The 23,499-nt window shown below is 43.7% G+C and overlaps 2 protein-coding genes across 2 annotated transcripts in view; both read left to right on the plus strand.

Moving 5' to 3' along the window:
- SLC10A7 (solute carrier family 10 member 7) overlaps positions 1–7,423 on the plus strand; it is a 136,614-nt gene extending 129,191 nt beyond the window's left edge. Inside the window, exons 11-12 of the mRNA XM_066548955.1 lie at positions 3,934–4,079; positions 7,345–7,423. Of these exons, the coding sequence (XP_066405052.1) occupies positions 3,934–4,079; positions 7,345–7,389 (191 nt within the window). The 3' untranslated portion in view covers positions 7,390–7,423. The remainder of the gene's footprint in view (positions 1–3,933; positions 4,080–7,344) is intronic.
- An 11,030-nt stretch (positions 7,424–18,453) lies between these two features.
- On the plus strand, positions 18,454–21,222 carry LOC136555922 (acrosin-like). Its single transcript, XM_066548957.1, has 4 exons — positions 18,454–18,761; positions 19,100–19,365; positions 19,589–19,734; positions 20,217–21,222. The coding sequence occupies exons 1-4, from the start codon at positions 18,454–18,456 to the stop codon at positions 21,060–21,062; spliced, it is 1,566 nt and encodes a 521-aa protein (XP_066405054.1). The 3' UTR covers positions 21,063–21,222.
- Positions 21,223–23,499: the final 2,277 nt, after the last annotated feature.

The raw sequence follows: 23,499 nt of genomic DNA on the forward strand, positions 1-23,499 counted from the left end.
TGACATGGAAATATGGCATGCTGTACATTAGTGATTTCCCAAGTGTTTGGATCAGGTAGTAATGTGCTGAGAAAGTGCTCTTTATCTCTCCACACTGTGTACTTGTATAGCAGTGGGGAAAGGCTTTTGGTAGAAATTACTTTAGTCAGAAAAAGAATCCATTTACAATATGTGCCTTCTAACATCTTTCAGACAATGCATTGTATTAAAGAGGCATTTTTTGATTAATGTTTTATAAACATTTTTCAGCATGACAGCTTAAAGTCCCTGTAAAATTGTAAATGCGTGCATAGTGCTCACTTCCATAAAGTCAAATGCCATCTCATAAAGTCTAGTTGGATCCTGTCAGTGACAGTGACACAGAATCAGAACCTTGGAGCATTAAAATTAATTTGCTTCATTTATATTACTGCAGTGATAGCTAGATGAAAAGAGTCCTATATTTAAATTATCTTTAAAATACCTTCAAATCTTTTAGGTTTTTTTATTATTATTATTTTACAGTTAACTAAATGTAGTGAAGTGCAGCATAATATTTTCATGGGCCTTTTAGGAAATGTGAAAATAGCAAAGGGGAAAGGGGAGGATGTGGGAGGCTATACTGGGTGCAGACTGGGGGAAGGATTAAGTAGCTTTCAGTTGATCAGGTTATTAAAGAAGCAGTGGCCTTTGGCCAGGGCTGATAATCTACAGCCTTGGAGCCAAGCTGGAACACCCTGGAGCAATGGAAGCTGCAAGAGCAGTGCTCTCACTCTTCCTTGCTGCTGTTGAAGGTCAAGGATAAACAGTTTCCTTTGCTTTCCTCAGGTTTGCAAAGTGCTTAATGTGGAAAAAGAAGAGCTGACTGAGGACACAAAAAAGGGAGAAAACTGCAATGTGCTCCCTGTCACAGACCTGACTCTCTCAGCTGCAGTGGGACTGTGATGTTGGTGCCCCTGCCCTAAGTGGAGTTGAGTGATTTTAGTGGAAATACCCAAAACTTACATGGCTGCAATGACCAGAATCAAAGGTCTTGGGAAGCAAACCCTTGGAGGCTGAAAGCATGGGAGTGGAGGAGGGAAAAGGAGGAAGGGAGAAAACACAAACTGAAAAAGAGCCTCTGAACACCAGGACCAAAGATCAAGGAGGAAGAAGGGAACATGGGGGAGCACTGGTAGGAGAAACATATCCAAACAAAGGGGAAGAGGAAAATCTGGGGTAAAAAGCTGGGAATACCAATGATCTTGTTTGAAAGGAATACCTGTAGAACAATCTTTGGTTTTTCTCCCTTCTGCTGCAGCTCTCTGTAGTTCTAGTCAGGTGGGGTGCTGCTGTCTCATCCCACTCCTGTCCTTGGAGGAAGATGGGAAGCTTGTTAAACCCCCACTTTGAGCAAAGCTGACCAACTTAGCACCAAAGCACAGAAGACAACTTTGTTATTCAGGTCTCATGATATTTAGTGAGTGAGGGTCTTTGGCAGAGAGTTGAACCAGATTACTGGAAGCTTGTAACTCCATAAACCACAGCAGCATGAAGAAGTGTTTTTTGGCATGAGCCTTCAGTGTTTGTTTTTTCTCCCAAGTGTTTATATATGTATACTTATATACATATATATATATATATGAGAAAAATGCAGTTGTTTTTGTGTTTTATTTTAAAAGAGGTAGAAGTAACTATTAGAGCATGTTTTCCCTAATTAGATATTTGCATGGGTTTTATATGTTTGGAAAACATTAGCAGTCATACTGATGCTTGCAGCTACTACATATTGCTACTAAAATGTTTAGATGGCATTTTAAAAAATAAATAACACTCATGCTGTTTAGTTTAGCTTTGTGGTAATGTTACTGACACAAGCATTTGGGACTACACTATGGGGATCGCTGTCACAAAATATTTTCTGAGAGAGTTGCATACTGGCAAAGTTGGAATTATAAAGATTGGAAAGTGCATGAAAAGGCAACGAGGTTGGGTTTCTTTTCTTTCCATTAGACTAGTCCTTACCTGCAAAAATTATTATTATTTCTTCCTTTCATCAGTTAGCATTTCCTGGTAATAATAGGAACTTTAATTGCACATTAGTAGCTTCCAGGAACCTGTTGTTGTGACATGTATTTAAACAAGCTGTGAATTAAGAACCTCTTTCTACCCAGTGATCTAATTATATTGTCACGCTAATTGTAGTACTTTGTATTTCTATTTGACAACTTTAATTTTCTTTTCCTAGTTTACAGAAATAGTTTTCCTCTAGAGAATTTACCTTTTAAGCTGGAATTTCTTTTATTTCTTTCAGAAAATGTACAGTTATCTAAAGCATGTCTCAGTCACTTTGGATGCATTCTGTTCACATCTGTGCCATTAGTTTCTGTGTGATCTTAGGCTAGTCATTGTAGTGTTTCTGATTCTCTGTAGGAGCCCTCTTCAGCTTTCTAAAATGTTTTTGGATCTGTGGATGAAATTGCACTACCAAAACACCAGGTACTGTCTTACAAACAGAAATACAGCATGTTTATAGCTTGGGACTCTAGTGTATTTTTCTGTGATTAGAAAATAGAAAAGGACCCACGAGGGTCAATTTGAGATGTGGAAACAGGCAATAAAACCTTTATCTGTTTACAAAAACAGTATGATGGGCCTTTGAGGTAAATTACAGGCCTGTGTAACATAAACATAATGCAAATGTGTATGTGGCACAAAGCTCAATGTTTTGTCATTGCTGAGAAAGGAGACAAGGCAGAGCCAGGCTGGATGGGGATTGGAGCAACCTGGTGTGGTGGAAGGTGTCCCTGTGGCAAGGGGCTGGAACAAGATGGTCCTTGAGGTCCCTTCCAACCCAAAGCACTCTGTGATTCTGTGAGACACTCAGATGAGCTCTGTGAAAAGCATGTGCAGTCTGCTTCATGTCAAGGTTGGTGCTGGCAGAGGACTCCTAGAGTGACATTTAAGATGAGAGAGAAAATAGAGAGAGAAAATAAGGTGCATTCTCAGGAGGCTCCTGAGGAATCACAGCTGCTCTTGTTGGCAGCTGTGCAAATATCTGGTCAGGCAAGACAGAGCTGGTTGCAGGTTTTGTCCACACCTGCACTTTGTGGAGCATGCTAGCAAAGTTCCAAGATTTAAACAGATAATTTTGAACAGTAATATGTTCAAAGTAGGCATAATTGGTTTAATTACTGCAGAAGTGAATAAACTTATTTTTACATATCACATCGTCAAGCAGGAAGATTGTGCATGGAGATATCTGATAGAATTAGCACTGCTGAATTCCTGCTCTTGGAAAAAATGGCCCATCTCTAGGTCTTAGCACGCACTTCTTCCAGCATCTAGCAACTTCTGTACTCCAACTGCTGCTAACTCTTTGTGAGCAGGATCACTTCACATTGCTCACCCATCTGACTAAATCTTTTGTGTCTCATGGATCAGTCAAAGCAGGGAAGGCTCTCATTTGGATGCTCACCAACTGGAGGGAATGTACAAGCAATACATGACCCTCCTCCAGTGGAGAACAGACCAAAGAATGGTTGCAGAGGTTACAAGCAGGAGTTGGGCAGGTTGGATGCAGGACAATCATGTGAACACAGCACAGCCCAGTGAGTGGAGATAGTAAAGAAGCAGTACAGAACTGTGGTCAGCAACTGAACAGTCGTGCTATAGCAGAATGTGTATCAAGTCTTCAGCAGCAGTTTTCATTTACTGCAATATTAGCATCATTAGAAAAGATCTTTTATGGCATTCCCTACTCCACCCTTTCTGCCACAGAACTTTCTCTGACGTGTATTTTTTGTATTCATGTTCTTGCTCATTTGGGTTGGATTTTTAATATATAAAACATTTCAACTCTTTGGGTTTTTTTTTTTTTTTATTGTGAAATGTCAGTGCAATATAAAATGCTTTGCTTTTATCTGGAGCTCAAAGTCTGAGGTGAGAGTCTGTCTCCTGTTTTTCTGCCTGCAGGGATTCCCATGCTGAAGATAGTATTTGCAGGTTATGAATACCTGTCCTTAATTTCCGTCCCTTTGCTCATCTATCATCCTGCTCAGATCCTTCTTGGCAGTCTGTTGGTACCAACAATAAAATCCTGGATGGTTTCTAGGCAAAAGGTAAGGATTGCTGGATTTGATTTATAATGGCAAGTGTACTGTGAGGGGAAAAATACCAAAACACATGTCCTAAAACTCCCTGGGTTTCCTTGTATGGTTGGGATTTTTCTATTTCTTTGTTTCCTCTACAACAGTGATAATCACAGCAGTATCAAAATAAAAGTGCAGAACTTTATCTTGCTTGAAAAGGGGATTGAAGAGACTCTGAAAAAGTTCAAAGCATGAGGTTAGACCTCTACAGTTAATTCAAGTTACAAATTCATTCAAATTATGAATTCAGAATATGCCCCATAAGAATGTCTCCATCCATTAGCTGACTAATAATCACAGCTTTGGATCTCCTTTATGGAGAAGTGACAAAGATATCTTGGCTGGCATGGGAGCTGGGGAAATGAGGTAAAATAAGGACACTTTCTGGACTGGATTGAAGCAGGATGAAAACTTTTTTTCCCCTTCCCATTTGTGTCACCCGTTACAATAGCAAGAAGTCCACAGCAGTCTGGGTCATCCCATTTCATGCCAAAATTAAGGCATGGGATAACTTGTAGGATTATAGACTATAACCTAGAGGGTTTGGAATCAACATCACTGATTCAAATTATGCTTATTTCAGTACAAATTGAAGGTATTGGCATCTGACAGCCATTCTGTGATCTATGTAAAATGATTGCAGTGGCTTTAGTCAGGTTCTCAGAATAACCACCCTGCAAAAGCTAGTCCATGAAATCGAATTTAATGCTGTCTTTTAATGTTCTGAGATAATAAAGATCAAGAAGCTGCAGCAACTGAAGCAACCTTTGGCAGCCATTTTCGGTGAGGGTTGAGAACTACTGTGGGAAGCCCAGCTCCATCAGCACCCTGCATTCTCCACTTAGCAGTGGAGAAATTTTATTGCCAACACTCATAATTCCAATTTTCAGCAAAACCCAGTGGCTGTCATTTTACAGCTTCACACCACTAAAGTAACCTTGCTATCTTGAATGCTAAAATCCCAAATCAGTGATTTTCATGTGTTATCTGAACTGTAAAAAGCAGGAAAACTCTCAGTTTTCAGAAACTGTGTTCAGAAATCAGACCTAATTAATATATACTGGTCGGAGTATCTGAAAATGAAAATCTGAGGATCCAGTGGCAGTTATCCATCAGTCTGAAAATTATGTTTTTTCTTTTAATCAGAAATTATCAGGAGACTTTACCGGTAATGTAAAGAAAATTCCATGCTATTCCTGTAGAAAGAAAGCCTAAAGTTTGTGCTGCTGGTGACAGAACAATCCCTGCAATGCTGACTTCTCTTCAGCATGTCAGGAGTGGGACTGGAGCTCATCCAGACCTCCCTGATTCTCAGGGCAGTAATGGCCTTTAGGGGCTGCTGTCAGCTGCTGCAAATTAAAACAGCCTTTAAACAGAGCATCAGAACAGTCAAGCAGTACTGGAGAGATTTACAGTTCACCAGCACTAGTTTCTTATTCATTAAGCATCAAATAAACCTCCTGTGCTAAGCAGACTGTAATGCCACTGTAGAACCACTTTGGGGGATTGTTGTTCTATTGCTGCAGTTTCTTCAGTTGGTCTTCTGTATTATTCACAAATGTTATTTTAATTACTCTTTGAAAAAAATCAATGAGGTTGGCTCTGGTACAGTTGCAATAAGTATAATAGAAGTGAATGTTGTGACTGGATAATGGTCTCCTGCTTTGAAAATAAACATGTCATCATCACCCTTGATGTTTATTTTCTACAAACACCTTGGCTTCATTTTGGCATCTCTCTTGCAGGGGGAGGCAGTTATCCAGTCACAGTACTCAACTGCAGTGACATTCTTACTTAATTATGATAGTACATGTGATCGGGTTGTATGAAATTGAATTTAAATATTTAGAGGTTCATCTACACTAAGGTATTTCTACTTTGTAAATATGGCAGCAGAATCTGCCAGACTACAAAGTTAAAAAATTGTTTCCCCAAACAAAGTGTGGAATGATGTCTCTCTCTCCAAAGTCTCTTGCTGAATAATATCCAAAAGTCTAATCTCAAAGGGCTGGATTTAACAATAGTTAAATGCTGGTGTTTCTGAGGGAAATATATCCCATTTATTTTTAAAGGTTTGGGGGTTTTTTTTAAGGGTTTACATTTGTGCTGGAGTGATTTTCAAGCAGTGCTTACAAGCTTTAAGTGTACAATATTAAAGGTTAATATCTATAATAAGAAGCCCCATCAGGCATCTCTCAGACTGAAAATTCCTTGTTTAGCCAACCTGCTGGAAACAAGAAGTCAGACAAATGCCAGTCTGTCAGGGCTCTTCACCCAAAAGACTTCCTTCAGAAAAACAGAGGTTTGAAATTTCAGGAATTTGCTAATTTGTCTAAATTCCTCTCACCTGGGCCAATTTGTCCCACCTAAGAAGGCACAGAGACTTTTTTTGCTGCTGAGCACACCAAAAGCCAGCATCCCTCCCAGTGCCCACACTGCTGCCCAGGAGCAGCTGAAAACCTAATGCTTTCTGAGCCTATCACATTTCTCTCCTTACTTAGAGAGGCTGCTTCCTGCCAAAATGGAAGCATGAGCACTGAGCTGAACTTCTGTCACACACTGAATAAATATCTCAGCCACCATAATTGGCCAGCCCTGTGAGGAACACAGAGCTGGACCCTGCTGTCAAAAAAGAAAGAGGTTTCTTTCTTCCTCAGCAACAATGGAGCTACAAAGGTGTCAAGTGTCCCCTGGCATAAGATCACCTCTGGGCTGATGGACTTTGGCTATTTCTTACCTTTTCTCAGAAAGGAGGGTATAAATATCAAAGGTGCATGACATCCACCACTGCAGCAGTGATTATGCTCTGAGCAGGCTTTGAGCCATGTGGAAGGAAGCCAGGGACACAAAGGTGTTGGCACACATTTTCTTCACTGTCTTTCCTTAAGTGAGTCTGAAGCTCTTCTAGCTGTGCCACGAGTGGTTTGAGTAGGGTCCAAATGGTCACTCTGTAAAAGGCACCTGAGACCCATCTCTGCTTCCTTCACTGGCACTGTAGCCATAGTCCTTGTGGGTCCCCTGTAAGGCTCTCTGTGTAAGGGGAGGTTGTGATGGGCTATGAGACACAAGCATCATCTCAGAGCCCACAGCCTGTCAGATGCACGCTGACTCCTCTATCAGCCACTCAGAAGTACACACAGTGTTTTGCTGCCCTTTATAAATGAGACTCTTACCTTGTGCTGTTGCTTGTCTTTTAAGGGTATAAAAAAGTGACTGTTTTGTTTCCTGTTCACAGGCACTGAAATTAACCAGGCAGCCCAAAGCACCCGTGAAGGTATAATTGTGGAGATGGCCTGTGTCACAGTGAATGTATATATGTACTATACTGTACACACGGACAATTGACACAGTTGGGTTTTGTGAATGTTGCTTTAGTGCATATTTTATTTTTTTATCTATATCTATATCTATATATATATATTAAAAGATACCTGTTAAGTGCCTTACAGATGCATTTTGGCAAAAGCATTGTTTTCAGAAGCCACTTTGTCGGTTGCTGCAAGAGGTTGTACAGTATTTTGGAGTCCATTAGTTTATTTTTCTAACCAAGTGAATGGTCATGACTGACAGCTGGTTCTTCCATTGCCCCTGCTTTGAAGCCAGGGTGCACCAGCAGCAAGTCTCTGTTTTGAACTAGCCAAAATGACCAGGAGCCTATCCCACTGCTGGCTTACCAGCTCTTCTCTTGGGGAAGAGCTTTCTGAAGGTTTTTTTCTGAGATTGACTTGAATTTCTGTGTGACTCTGTTACACTCCCTAGTCATATGACTGTGACATGCCTTTTTCTTCTGAGTTTGTGTATACTCAGCATGGGGCCATCCAATGGATAGAAGCTGAAAAGCATGAATTATTTGCATTTGTTGACACAGTTGTCTAGACATTCCTTCAAAGTTAATGGTAGCTCAAAAAATTCTTTCAATTCCATTGTATGATATTGTGCCATTGTATATCTTAAATGCCTCATATGCTTCTTCAAAGAAATGGTCTGGTGCTTGGGTTATGAGTGAAGTATTTGTGTTTGCAGCTAGGAGATCTTTTTATCATTTACCCCTAAAGAACATTAATTTTTGGTTTTCTTTTTTTCTTCGCCTTCCCCCTGTGCAATGCCCAGCAACCTGCACAGAGAATTTAGGATGCTGAAACAGAGCCTTTATTGTAATAAGCCAAGCTATGTTTTCTCTATTACTGCATTGGTAATGAAGAGTAGCTTATGAGGACAAGAAAGTTGACAATTTATTATTTTTTTGCTAATTAAAAGGATCCTTATAGTAACAGAAACACTATCTTAGCTCATTTGACAATCAATCACAACTTTTTAAAAAATAATATTACTCTTTCTAATAAACTTAGGTGAAAAAAGAATACAAAATACTATTTCTAGGCATTGAAGAGAAAGGAATGCAGGCGTATATTTAAACATGCAGCCAGCACTACATCTTGTCTGGGAGATGAAGATTTCAGAAACATGCTCTAGTCCAGACTGGGGGGTGTGCCCCTCTGCAAAAACTGTGCTGGCAATTGTGCATTAAAATATTAAGTAAGGAAAGGAATAGGTCAATGTGGGATCAATATAAATACAGAGCTTCCATGTGTGTCATGGTTAACATTGCAGCTAAAGGTGTGGCTGAGTGCAAACACCTCAGAGCAAGTCTCTAGCAAATGTAGATGATAAGAGCTCTGATAAGGCTGTAAGCCTTTACACAAGCTGAAGATCTTCTGTATGACAATAGGCATGTGAAATTCATATCCTTTTGCCTTACTGAAAAACAAAAAATGTGCTTGGTTTACCTAGTCTGTTACTCCCAGTCCTGTGAACAACAGGAAAAAAGTAATCTAGTACCAATCCTCGGTGCTTTATGTGATGGCCACTCCCTGTTGCCATCTGTATGAGAAACTGCAGGGAGCTGACAGCATCACCCTGCTCAGAACTGGCACACCAATAAAAGGACCATGTGACAAAGGTATGGGAGGTGGCACATGCCACCTTCTTTCCTTCCCTGGAGGGGGGATCAAGCTCTCCCTGCTGAGTAGGCAAGAGAGCTGAGGGACACTGTCCACTGCCCATGCCCCCAGGGCTCTGCTCTCTTCCCACTGGGCAGCGAGCTCGCAGTTTGATCAGTGCATCCCCAGGCAGCACGGGCAGATCCACCAACAGGCCTGCCAGGAAATGGAGAGTTCCTGGGCCAAATTCAAGGTTCCACTTCCCTAAGCATTCTAAGTGGTAACTGGTTCCATATGGGGAAAAATTCCTCTGGGTTTAAAACCCTGCTTGTAGCAGGGGACAGTGTCCAGACTCAGGGTGGCTTCTTTATGTTCTACTTCCATAAACCTGAATTTCCAGAGAATATAAAGACTTAATCCCAATCCCACTGAAATCAATGACTCTTTCTGTTGGTTTTGAATGGTGAGACAACAGGCCCAGAGGCAGTATTCCCTTTTCAAAATACATAGCAGGAGTTCAAGCAGACAGTAGCTGACTGCGGTTGTGTCAACGCTAAATAATCAGAACACTGCAAGTACCCTTACTGAGCTACCTCTGTGTACTGAATCTCTGCCTTTCAGTACTTCCAACAACTTGCTTAGATTCCATTGAACACATCTTTTGTTTTTGGGTTGGTTTTTTTTTCAACATTTAAGACTATTTCAAATTGTTTTACAATGTAGTTTTGTTAGTCTCTTTACAAAGTCCTTGTTGATTGCTTTGGAGCAGCTTAAATATTGTGTATAAGTGTTGGAGGTGTTGGTCTAAAGGGAATATCAAGCTAAACTGAAATACATATTTTAAATTCATACTTAATGAAACTGAATTGTGCACATCAATTCTGTTAAGACTGTTAAGATGTTTGTTTTATGACTTGCTACATGTCTTTAATAAACAGAATGGTTTTGAATTCAATTTTGTTAAAAGGAAAACAAGATAAAATTATTTATCCTTTAGGTCACTTTTTTTTCCTCTGTTGTCTGTTTTATTCCTTTGTGGGTGAGCTTTTAAACTTTTTGCTTGTTTTTTAAAACAAAAGCCCATTAACTGTCTGGAAATACTTTATGAACTCTGGGAAAGAAAGTCCTCAAAATGCTGCTAATTGTCATCAATTGAAAATTAATTCATTGAACCTAAACAGTTTTTCAGTAAAGGGTTAGAAAAACTCTTTTAAATATAACTTTATAAATAACTGATATTAAACATAATTAGGCAAAACTGATGGCAAATGAGAACTTTGCCCATGTTACAACATGAAGATTCTCTTCATGATCATCAACACTTTCTATTTCTGCTTCTCCATAATCCCATCCAGTGATAGCAGAGGAAAAAAACCCACCCAAACAATAAAACAGCACTTCAGAGGTCACAGGCAATTTTAGCACTTTGTGTTGAATTACTGAAACATTTTATTTCCCTTTTTGTGCATTAAATTGAAAAGCTTTTGATTAACTCCAGTGACTTATCAAGATAAACAATTTTTCCTGTAGTTAAAATCAAAGATGTGGTTGTTTTTTTTCCCGTTGATCCTTTAGTTAGTGTGAGCAGGTTATGTGGTAGAAAGGCAGCCTCAGCAGAAGCTGCGCAGTTGTGCTTGTTCACAGAGCAGAAGGAGCTTGGTTGTACAGAAGTAGTCCCCTACATTACTCTGGCAGTCAAGGAAAAAGGAGCTGTTAGTTTTATTTGTTACATTTTTTGTGGAAATATCTTGACAGCAGGAGGTTAGAAGGCAAGATGAAATATGGTCTGTCTGCAAGCACATTGATTTATGTGCAAGTGCGTATGTGCATAAGAGATGAGCACTTATGTATGTAGAAATGACTAGAAAGGGCCAAGTCCCTGGGATACATTTTTTTTGCAAGACTGCATATGGAGAAGGAGCTACTTTTTTTGATGTTGTTCTGCCATTAAAAATGAAATTTCAGACACTGAATTGTGTTTTGTATTGAATCATAATCTCATACAGAACCCTTAAAGCAGACAATCGCAGCTTTGTATTTGTAAACTGTAGACTGTTTTGCACTTAAATAAATGTTGATGCATTTGGGAATTACAACACAGTAAAGGGCTAAATCATAGTTTCTCCATTTGGTTATAATCCAAATGCATTTATATTACTATTATTATAAAGTGCTAGGAACACAGGCAGTCCCTAGCAAACACGTTAAATAGACAAGAGACTAAATTCTGCCCTTGGTTACACTTGCACATCTCCAGTGCAAGGTTGTTAAGCTGCAGAGCAGTCTCCCCAGGGAAGCTGTTTGAAGAGCCCTGCCATCGTTCTAACAAAGCTCGGGGATAATGTAGCACATGATGAGACTAAATGAAGAGTATTTTACTTTAGATTTGATGGCCTGCCCTTTCCACCATCGTACAAACCAAGTATCTTTTGTTCCTATTTCCATGGGGTAGCCCCAGTCTCCCAGACCAAAACTTACAGCATCCTGTCAGAGCAATGTCAGGAGAGGGATGAGGGATTTGGTCTCCTCTTTGTCATCTTCTTGCTACAGCCACACTATTGCTCGTGATCATTAGACTGAGGCTTCTATGAGGAGGCATTTTGACTTAAATTCCTCCAAGTTGATGTGTCCTGTTCCTGTAAAATTCTCATTCAACAGAGAGCATCCTGCAGGACAGTAAGGAATCTTCTGGAATTGCATGGACAAGCTGTGAAGGACTAGAGAAAGCAATGCTGGGAAATGCAGGTTGGAGGCATTGCTCCAGGCAAGTCTGCTTTGTGCCGGCATCTAAAGCTACAGCAGAGGTCATGAAAGCAGCCTCTGGATTGTTCCTCTTGCCAGAAGGGTGGAGAGTGAGATCTTCAGTTAGAAGTGAAATTAAATGTATTAGTGATTAAAAGGACAAGAGAGATGTGTTGGGAACAATGAATGCCAATGAGGCCTCTCAGCTGCTCCCCTAAGCAAATTGCAGTCTAGGTGGAGCATTGGCTTCTCAGTCCCCCAAATTGCAGTAATCGAGTCTGGAGCTGGTGGGAGCATGAGTCACCACTTAATTTGCTCCTCAGTGGAGGCCAAGTTTTCAAAATATTTTTAGATGCATTTCCACAGAGATTTCTGCCCGCCAGTGACCTATAGAGTGACAAGAAAATGAGCAATAGCTGCTGCTGAATCAGGCTTTGCTCCCTGCCACCTACTCTTCTGATCATAGTCAGGGGCAGGGAGGGCAGGTAAATCAAAGGCTTTTGGAATTATTATGCAGAAATAATAGTTCCCCTGCTGAGCTGATGGGAACACCTGGATTTGTTAAGTAACAAAATAACCTGTGAATTCCTGGGCTGCCTGGTAGATTCAGATGAACTTTGACTGGCCCCAGCCAGAAGAGGTGTGAGATTAGGAACAGACTGGGATCCATGCTCCAAGGGACAGCCCACATCCAGCAGCTGCAGCCCATGGAAGAGGCCGTGCATCTCCTAAGGATCCCCTACTCATACACCTCATCTGCTCTTTGCCTGGGCTCAAAACTGCCACCTGGCACAACCACTTGTCGCCCAGGTAAGAAAAAGGAAAAAAGCCTCTGGGTGGCATCCTCTGTGGGAGGGCTACATCGAGTATAATAGTCACAACATCAAAGACTTGCAGATGTTGGCACGCTGGTGCTGGTTCATCTCTGTAAGAGAAAACTTACTATTCATGGTTAGTGTTCTTATGAACCAATTCCAGCTTCTAAGGGAAATCAGCTGTCTGGAAAGGGAAGAAAATGGAAAGGAAAGGCAATTGAAGGAAAGAATAAAACTGAAAAGAAATTTAAGACAATTTCATTGATAGGATTAAAAAAAATTATGGAGGTCATCTGAGAACTGGCATTCTGCCAGGAGAAATGCAGGAAATAAAATTTGAGATTCTTGTGACAATAATTGGGTAGGAAATTCTATTGACAAAAGCTTTTGCAGTTCTGTGCTCTCTTGTTCTTTAGCATTGTGACTGCAGTCTTTCCCTGTTTCTGTCTTTTCTCTGCTGCACAGCCCATACCCAAGATGTCACAAAATTGTTTTATTTCCCACTGCCTTCCCTGTGTAGTTTTGCCACTTCTTGTCAACACTGCTTGATGAAGTAAGTGATAAAATGTCTTTTTCCCTTTTTTTTTAAATTTTAGCTTCTCCCAGTTAGCTGTCCCTAACTGAACCTGGTGTCATCATCAAGATGATGCTCTCATCTGTTCTCCAAGCTCTCTTAGAGACCCTGTCCTGTAGCCAAGAAACCAGGGCAGCTTTCCAAGATGATGCTTGGGGAAGCAGAACTCAGCTTTTTGTGCTGACACTGAACAACTTTACCCATGCAAATTACAGTTCTTGTGTTCCTTGTTGGGACTCGCAGCTCCCCTGGAAGGGAACGCCCACATGAAGCTCACTGCTGCATCCTTTGGGCAGAGTCACTGTCAGTCCTTTGGGCGATCCCAAACTGCATTTGACATATTTTGCCAAGTTCTCCAGCAAATTCTTGCTTGTTCTGTTTCCTAATATTGCTTCAAATTAGAGAAATGTTGGGAGAACCTCTATTTTTCTTTCTAAAAATTACAAAACCCCCTTTTTTGATCTATTTTAGGTCTCTGTTTGCCTGAAAAAGTTATCTGTAATTTCCCAGAAGTGGCTCAGGACTGCTATATTTGCCTCACACATTCAGTCTGCCCCTTCCCCAAAACATAGAGTCTTTCAGGTACCTCACAGCGAGTTGCATAAAGCCCCTTTTAAGAAAACAGCTACAACATCTGTTTATCTGGTCCAATTCCCTGATAAATAAAATATATCCCAGAGGCATAATAGGGTGCTAAAAATAAGAGTATGACACAATTGGAGCCAGCTAATCTGGTAACTCTGTTTGCTGCAGCTCACCGAGTGTTAATGTGAGAAGCCTGTATCTTTCCAGCCCGGCTGGCTGTGAGCATCGCGCGTGGATCTCTCCCGGAGCCAGAGCCAAATCCCACAGTACTGTGCCACCCAAACTTCCTCCCTCTGGCCTCTGCAGGTGTAAAAACCCACAGCAATCGTGATACGTGAGATTTTGTGTGAGTCAGGGAGCAGAACAGGAGCGCCGCAGTCAGCAGAGCCCGACTTGTGTTTGTGATCAGGTAGCGCCTGTTTGTGCCATAAAACCTGTAACCTCTCTGATTAGAAAAGGTACAAAGAGCTGTATGTACCTGCACTATCACATATCAGTGTCCCAAAGAATCTCATAGTAATTATCTAACAGAGCAGTATCAAAAACCCAACAAAATTCAAATCTTACTCGTATCAGTTTTTCAGATGATTTTTGGTAGAGTTTTTTTTTGTTTTGTTTTAAAGTAAGGTGCATAGTATGTGAGGAAAAACTTCTCCACGTGTGTCATTATGTATATTAAATCATTATCCTCTATGTTTCATAATTTGATCACATATTTTTAAGAATGTATTTTGCTTATCTAACTTTCTGCTTTCAACAGCAAACTCCCTCTGCTAATTCATCCCATTTGAATTTTTATATTTCAATTGAATAAGAACCTTTAATTTCGGTATATGTATAAATATGCTCCAGTATATGGCAAGCAGTAGCTTCCAATGTTTAAAAAAGAAATTTAGTGAGAAATTTCAATATTTTTAATACTAGTGAAAATAAAATTTAGTCTATTAATATGGTACAGTGATAGTCTTTGAATAGATGCTACTTAGAATGTGTTTTAATTTATTTTTCCAGAAGCCTCAGTTTAGGAGCTTATTTTCTTAGTAACAAAATATTGCTCTGAATAATCCCAGAAGCATAATACATTAGTAGAAAGAGAAGAGTATTTATAGCCAGTAATTCAGCTGTTATAAATTATGACTGTAAAGAAAGAGAAAAAGATTCCTTTTTAAAACTTGCTGCCAGATTCTGGTACAGCAATGCTGGGTAAGTTAAGTAATGCTCTTCTAATGAACAGTCAAGTCTTCAGTAGTTTTCATTTAAAGAAGACTTTATTAAGCATTTTTCTCAAACTCATCTTTTTTGTTCTGTTTTGAGCAGACTTCCATCTGAATAAAACTCTCAGTGACTTTTTAGCCTACATTAAATTCCCACTGACAAACAGATGAGAATTATTATTGATTTTCTCCAGAAGGAACTAATAGGCTTTGCCAAATAAATCATGCAGATCCTAAGTGTGCTATTCATCTCTTCTGCAGATTATTGCTTAAAAGCCATGATAGTTGTCCTTCAAAAATCAAAAGTCAAATCAGTGCTTTGGCTAAACATGAAAAGTTTGGACTGATGGTTGTCCTGGCCCTTATTATAGTTTGGTTTTTTGCAGTTTGGAAAATGAGAGGGCTGGCAGGCATGGATTCTTGGTAAGTGTGGATTCTTATTTTCTAGGGAACTCAAGCACACCTGGAGACTGAGGTAACTGGTTTGTGTTAATGAGTGGCTCGGTTATTTATCCCTCCCCAGTATTATGGAGCACCCCAAGTCTCCTGAGAAGCCAGAGCTGACAGTGGACTTGATCACCTTCAACTTGGACACCCTTTGTGTCTGTGCATCTGTCTGTGTGTCAGTCCTGGCCCAGGGCTCTAATCAGGTCCTGAAATATTCCAGCATCTTCCCCTGTTTCAGCTCCCTCTGTTCTGGAAGTTGTAGATACTTTGTGCCCCTCCTATCTTTCAAGAATACATTGTAGGTAATTATTTTGTTTACTTAATTAGCTTTTTGTTGATTTGAGCTTATTTGGTGCAATCACTGGTGCTTCTGCAGCACATATTCCATCATCTGATTGTTTCCTAATTAATGGAAGAGTCTAATCACCCACTTCCAACCAGGTTTTAAGTACCCTTAATTATTTTTTTGTTGTTGTTGTACAGGAATTGATTTAGAGTTGAAACATGTCTCAGCTAATTGCATGACATAATACCACAAAACTGTATGAATTAACAAATACTAATATGTACTTAACATCTGTCCTAGATACCCATGTTTGTACCCACACACAGAGGATGCTGCTACTGGCTGAAATTAGAAGACAGGAACAATGTAATTTATCCAAAGTCTGTATTTCTCTAGTAAATTTCAAATCAGCATGAGATATATATCCCATTCAAATATTTATCTGTTCAGCATCTTTACCAAAAAGAGAATTTTCTAGATGACCCTTGTGCCAGCAGAACTTGTGGTTCTAGCTGATATTACTCAATTAACATTGTATGAGATTTCTCCAAATGTGTTGACTGCCCTATCCATCCTAAAGGGAAAAACAACCAAAAAACACCCAAAAAAACCCCAAACCACCACCAAACCCCCCAAAAACACCCCACAACCCAAAACCAACCAAAGAAAAAAATCCCCCAAAACAACAACAACAAAAAACTACCCACATCCTTTTAATTTCTCCTGTTTGTCACTAAAATAATGCATTATAAATTTGCCAAGTCTTGCAAACCAGCACAATTTCACATTCTGGGATATCGTTAAATTTCACAGGAAAATATATGTTTAGAATCATTAGGTCTGCTCAAAAACTGAATGCAGTTATTTTTCAGTATTTTCCATACATGAAATTTATCTGCCTTGTATCAAAAATCCAGCTGTACTGGCAAACAAACAAACAAATTTTTTAAAAAAGCCAGAAGAGGAAAAGGGGAAGGAAGGAAGAAACCCATGTGTGACCTCTGGTGGTTTATAAAACTTACTCAGAATATTGTACCTTCATCAATGATTAAATGACTCTCCCTTTTAAAATGTATTGAGCCCTCATTTTTATGTGGATGGATATTACTACACCAGAAATTCAATCACTCACTGAGAAAAAGGGTTTTCCCATTCCCATAAGAATGGGAAAACAACTCAGATAAGTAAAACCAATGCAAATGCAAACCTTTCACCAACTCTTTAAAAGAGATTGACAATCTGCAGAAGTGTAAACACATGGGGCCTATATTTCCTGAAATAAGAAATTATGGTAGATGCTCAGCTGGCATTGACACATCAGTTAACCATCACTCTGGGAGGACAGGTACTCTCTGAAAACTAGGAACTTTTAAAAGGATTGAAAAGAAAGTGCTTTAACACTGCGGTGTCCAAAAATTTAATTTGGTTTGCAAATACAGATTTTGACTCTTTTTCAAGTTTCTCATTTTTTCTTCTTTGTGTGTGTGTCTTTTCCTTGCTCTGTCTGAAAACAGAAAAAGGAGTAGAAAGTACTGTGTGACTAGAATAATATGTATATATACACATATTAATTGTATACATCTGTATCAGTCAGCAGGTTAATATTTAGATACCATTTTGATTACATATTTTATTTTTTGTTTGGTTGGTTAAGGATCTTCAGGAGGTTTTCAGAATATATGGGCTGGCATGGAAAGCAAAGCTAGATTCTATCAGATATATCTCAATGCTTTTTAACACCATGTGCTTTCATCAGTTTTTTTCTCTATGCCTTGTTCTTTGTAGGCAGCACTTAGTACTTCAGAGAGAGTGTTGACTGTGGCTGAGAAGTCATCCTGGAGAGCAGGGATGCAGGTATTTTCCATTTTAGATACACAGGCCAAAATACCACATATACATGACCAAACTGACTTTTACTTAGGTACTGCATGATAGGAAAAGTCAGTCAAATTGTCGTATTTTAAAGAATGAAAGCAAAATTGCCCATCTTGCTGACAAATGGATCTGTGCTTCCCTGTGCCCCAGGGCCTGCACACCCTCATCCTGCAAGCAGAGGTGCCTACAAGAAAGCTGGAGAGGGATTTTCTATAAGGACAAATAGTGGTAGAACAAGAGGGAATGGTTTCAAGCTGAAACAGAGCAGGTTTAGAATAGGTATTAGGAAGAAATTCTCGACTGTGAGGGTGGTGAGGCACGGGCACAGGGTGCCCAGAGAAGATGTGGCTGCCCCATCCCTAGAAAAGTTCAAAGCCCAGTTGGATCGGGCTTTGAGCAGCAGCTGGTGTGAGATGTCCCTGTCCTGGATTGGAACTGGATAATCATTGAGGTCCACTCCAACCCAAACCATTCTATGGCTCCATGTTGCTCCTGGTGCCCCTGTCAGAGGCTGCCGTGCCTGGAACATGGAACAGCTGCTCTGTGACATCAGCCCAGGGCTGAGGTTGCCACAGGTCCACAGTGCTGTGGGCACTGCGGCTGCGCTGGCACACGGAGCCTTGCTCCCGTAGCTGGCACGAGCCTCAGGCAGCCATAGCCATGCTGCTGCTGTGCTTCCTCGCGCTGCTGGCCACGTGCAGGCCTGTGCAGGCCATGTGGAACACCTGCGAGTAAGTGGCCCGGGGAGGGAGCTTGGGCAGCACTGGGGGCTCCCTGGAGAGGGCCTGCCCGTCCTCCATGGCCAGGCCGCAGCTCCCCAAACCCCACAGGGAAGCCTCAGTTCCTTGTGGGCAGGCACACACCCCATGGCCTTCCCTGGTGTGCTGTCCCCACACACCTTGTGGGGAGCTTCTGCTGGAGCAGCAGCAAGCCACGGAGCAGGATGGAAACGACTTTCTACTTGCAGAGGGAACTGCGGAGTCCGGCCCTTGACTTCCGATGAGGAACGAGGCATGACACGCGTCGTGGGTGGCAAAAATGCTGAGGTCGGGGCCTGGCCCTGGCTTGTCAGCATCCAGGATCCCTCGGTTTCGGGCACGGGGCATCTGTGTGGAGGGTCCCTCATCAGCACAAAGTGGGTCCTCACGGCAGCCCACTGCTTTGCTGAGTCCAGGTAAGCAGGAGCAGGAAACAGGGATATCCCCACAACATCAGCAGGTGCCCTGTCAGCAAGTGCCATAGGCTTCTCCCATCTCATTTCTCTGCAGTGTGCCCAGTGCCTGGGCAACGCAGAGCTCAGCTGAGAAATTGCTCAGGAGAAGGCTGGGTACATGCCACTACTTCCTAGCAGCCTCCAGCTGGCATTCCCAGAGCTTGAGGCATGCTGGGGCAGTCACCACCTCCACAAGTGCTGCTTTCCTCTCTGCCTTCAGAAGCAGAAGGCTGGTCACTGCTGGGCTGCCACAGCTCCAGGCTCTGCTCCCTCTCACCCCTCTCTCCACATGCCTTCAGGAACATCAGCGCCATGCGCCTGCTGATCGGGGCCACCCAGCTGACGGAGCCAGGCCCTGAGGCCCAGGTGCGCCTGATTAAGCGGCTGGTGATTCACAAGGAATACGGTCCTGCTGACCAGAGCAACGACATCGCACTGCTGGAACTGAACGAGCCCGTCCAGTGCAGCTCCCACATCCAGCTGGTGTGTGTGCCCAATGCCACGGTGAACGTGGCACAGCTGAAAACCTGCTATGTCGCTGGCTGGGGTGCCACCACTGCAAGATGTGAGTTTCCAAAAATGGAGGGCAAGCTCAATACCTTGGGAAGATGGGTTGGGCTTCCTGACAGCAAAGGCCAAAGCCAGAATAAGGCTGCCCACTCCCTAAAAGCAGACAGCAGGGACAGAGAGCTCCAGCACCTCTGTAGAGGCACAGCCAAACCCTAGGGAAGGGGTCCACCTCCAGATGGGGAAAGTGGCAGCAAGCTCATTCCTTTCTGTGTTCACAGCTCAAAAATCAAGTGATATCCTGCAGGAGGCCAAGGTCCACCTTATCAATGTCCAGATCTGCAACAGCAGTGAGTGGTACCAGGGGGACGTCCATAGCCACAACTTGTGTGCTGGCTACCCGGAGGGTGGCATCGACACCTGCCAGGTGGGACCATCACTCAGTGACAAGTCACTCAGCCCCCAGCAGCACAGGCAGCATCACCCCAACACAGCCCAGCCCCCACTTTCCCTGGCCAGTCACTCTCTCAGCCCTGGTTCCCCACCTTTGCTGGGGCTTCCCACCCATTCCCCATGTGCAGGGCCTAGCCCAGGACCTCCCTTTTCTCTGAGGCCTGGCACTCTGCCCAGAAAGCCCTGCTAGTGCTCTTTGCAGTCTAGACGTCCAGATGCCAATTCTGGAACAACTGTCCTCTGCACATCCAGGATCACTGTGCAGAGCTGAGAGAGAGCCTGACTTCATAGGCTCCCAACCCACTCCCAGCCAAACTTCTGGAGGTTCCAGCAGCTGAGCAGAGCCTTGCTCAGCTGAGAATACAGCTCTGGCAGGGGCTGTGAGAGAGAAGGAGGTAGCACTGGTGCTGACAGGGGCCACCCAACACCACCTTAATCCTCTCTGGTTCTCTGCAGGGTGACAGCGGGGGTCCACTCATGTGCAAAGACGACGACGCTGACTTCTTCTGGGTTGTCGGAGTGACCAGCTGGGGCAGAGGCTGCGCCAGAGCAAAACGGCCTGGAATATACACTTCTGTTCAGCACTTCTATGACTGGATTCTGCTCCAGATGGAAATGCTTCCATATGCATGGAGTCCTTATACAACTGCCTCACCACCCTGGACACATCCTACAAATGCCCCATGGCCCACTCAGAAGCCATGGACGAGACCACCTGCCACTCAGATGCCATGGACAAGACCACCTCCAACTCAGAAGCCATGGACGAGACCACCTTCCACTTACAACCCATGGCCAACAACGCTGCCCACTCCAAAGCCATGGCCAACAACACTTCCTGCTCCGAATCCATGGCCAACAGCACCGCCTCCTCCAAAGCCATGGCCAACAACACTGCCCCCTCCAAAACCATGGCCAACCGCACCGCCTCCTCCAAAACCATGGCCAACAACACTGCCCCCTCCAAAACCATGGCCAACAGCACCGCCCCCTCCCCAGCCATGGCCAACAACACTGCCCCCTCCAAAACCATGGCCAACAACGCTGCCCACTCCAAAGCCATGGCCAACAGCACCGCCTGCTCCGAATCCATGGCCAACAGCACCGCCCCCTCCAAAACCATGGCCAACAACAATTCTCACTCCGAAGCCATGGCCAAAACCAACCCCCACTCCGAAGCCAAGTTCGATACCCCCACCAGTGGAAGAGAATAATAACTGCCCATTTCCACTCAAGAAGCTGATGGAATTCTTCACTCAGGTGCAGAAGCTCCTGAAGAACCTACAGGGGATTCCAGTTTGAGCAGGAGAATGGACAGGATCCAGTGCAGGTTGCATAGGACCGTGACTGTTTCCTGCTGAGGCAACGCCTGCTGATCCAAAGGCTGCCTCAGTGCCGAAGGCCTGCTCTGTCCTTCCCACGTTGCTCCTCTACACGTATGCAAGTGCTAACGTTGACTTAGTTGCTGAAATAAAGTTGCCTGTGTTTGTGGTTAACCATGCTTTCAGTCCAGTTTGGTCTCCTGGGCAAGGCAAGGACTTCCTTGCCCAGGACCTGCAAAATGATGCTGCCTCAGACCATGTGGGCACAAAGGGAGTCACTCTAAAGGGCTGGAACTCTGTCTGGTCTGGCAGAAGAGTGCTCAGAGCCACCACAGGACAAAGAAGACTGGCACATCAAGGCTAGAAAGAAGACAAGAGGAGACAGTGCCACATACAGACACCTTGGGGAGGGACACATTGAGGCACACAAGCTGGTAACTAGAGCCTGGCAAAAGCCTGAGCTAATGGAGCAGACCTGGGAAGCTCCTGAGCATGACAAGCAAAATTTCTGACAGTCACAAAGGCAGGGAGAAGCTGAAAGGATCTACAGTGCCCTAAGGAAGAGCAAGATTTCACAGGTAGCAAAGGGACATTGATGTGTGAGGTGGCCACACTTCAGAAATGTTTGAAGAAAGAGTTGGGGTCATTCTGGGGAGGAGAACCTGGTAGGAGCAGAAGGACCCAGGAAACTGCAGCTGCATTGCCATAGAAAGCCAAGGTGAGCTAGTTAACAGCACCTGCAACACCAAGTCTGTTCACAGGTGGGACACACCTTGGATTCAGGGGGAAAAGGTAGCAGGGAGGAGAGAAGGTCAGAGAAAGAGAGGAGTCAAGGAAGATGAGGGGGATGTGTAAGCATGGCAGATAGGGAGAAGGGAGCATCAAGGAGCCAGTCTGACAGACACAAGCTGCATCCTTGGCCTCACATTCCCGGTGCCACAACTGCCCTTGCCAGTGTGGGCCCAGAACAGCACTAGCCCATGTGGATATCAAGGCCAGGGAGCCTCCCAGAGGGTGTTGCTGTGGCTGATGTGGCCAGCATGGACTGTGCTCCATCCGTGTTTCCCATGCTTTGCACAGGAAGGATGACACTGCCTGGGTATCTCTGGCATACATGACTGGTGCTGCACTGCTCACCAGCCATGGCTGTAACCAGATTGGACACGTGCATGCTGTCTGCAGGAGCCGCGTGCTCTAGGGGGTGTTTTTGGGAAGGAGCTTCTGGCAAGCAGCTGCAGAGAGTAGGGTGGCAGTGAACCCCCCCAAAGAGACCATGATGCTATACAGGGTGTTTTCCTGCAAGCTGTTAACAGGAAGTTCTGGGAGCCCCTGCAAAGAGAGGGGCTAAAATAAAGCTGGAGAGGAACTTTTTTACAAGGGCAAGAAGTAATAGGACAAGGAGGAATGGCTTTAAAGTGAAGGTAAGTTTAGAATAGATATTAGGAAGAAATTCTTCTCAACTAGAGGAACTCCATGGCTTCAAAGCCGCAGTCAAAGCAAATGTCACAACCATCTCCTCCTCAGAGATGGAAAAGCCTGTCACAGTCATTACCGTGACACGAGCACCTACCAGCAGCTTCCAACTGCTCATTCAAATGCCGAGTGACAGGCAGATGTTTCCAGGAAGAAATACAGCCCTCTCAGAGCCTTGGGTTGCATCACCCACCAGCACAGCATTGCCTCAGCCTCCTCTGGCCGGGGCTGTGACCTGCTGGAGTCACTTGAGCTCAGCCTGGGCTCAGCTCTGACCGTGGGGCCCAGACAGACATGTGGCACTGCTGGAACTGGAGAGAGCTTTGCTTTTTCTTGTCAGAAACTTCTTTGTTAGCAGGAAGCTGTCAGGAGAAGGGGACATAAGACAACTTACACCCTACTTATTGTTTTCCCAGCAGCGTTTGTGTAGTGGATTTCTAGAAGAAAACTCCCCACAAACTGCAGTTGGGAATTTAAAATAGCACTGGGGACAACGGCGTATGCTCTTTAGTGGCTTGATAACTAAGATAGAGTATAAACCATTAAGTTGAAATGCCACTGATAAGTGCAGGGAAGGATCACAAACCCTCCCCCGGCCGAGCTCTCCCCGCCGGGCCCGGCCCGGGCCGCGGGGCCGCCATCGCCGCGACAATGCTGCCCCCTGGCGGCGGCCGGCGGGAGCGCGGGGCGGCCCCGGGGAACGCCTGGGGATGGATCCCGGGGGCCCGCACGGGTCCGCCCGGGAACGCGGGGAATGCGCGATTCCTGCCCCGAGCCGCGCGGGCAGACACCGCTGCAGGCGGCCGCTGCCTCTGACACGTCGCGTCCGGGCTGCCTTAGACACTGGCAATTACTGGTGACACCTCACTTCGACTGGGTTAAATATTTTCCCACTCCGGGCCGTGTGTTTGCCCAGGAAGGATCAGCGAGTCACGTCTGCTGCC

This window comes from Molothrus aeneus, chromosome 4 (assembly GCF_037042795.1).
Source record: "Molothrus aeneus isolate 106 chromosome 4, BPBGC_Maene_1.0, whole genome shotgun sequence".
NCBI lineage: Eukaryota > Metazoa > Chordata > Aves > Passeriformes > Icteridae > Molothrus > Molothrus aeneus.

Bases quoted from the DNA above. Each gene is read 5' to 3' on its own strand.
- LOC136555922 (XM_066548957.1), top strand. From the start codon at position 18,454: ATGGCCTTCCCTGGTGTGCTGTCCCCACACACCTTGTGGGGAGCTTCT. The intron at 19,366-19,588 runs GTGAGTTTCCAA...CTGTGTTCACAG, and splicing joins GGGTGCCACCACTGCAAGAT to CTCAAAAATCAAGTGATATC. The intron at 19,735-20,216 runs GTGGGACCATCA...GGTTCTCTGCAG, and splicing joins GTGGCATCGACACCTGCCAG to GGTGACAGCGGGGGTCCACT.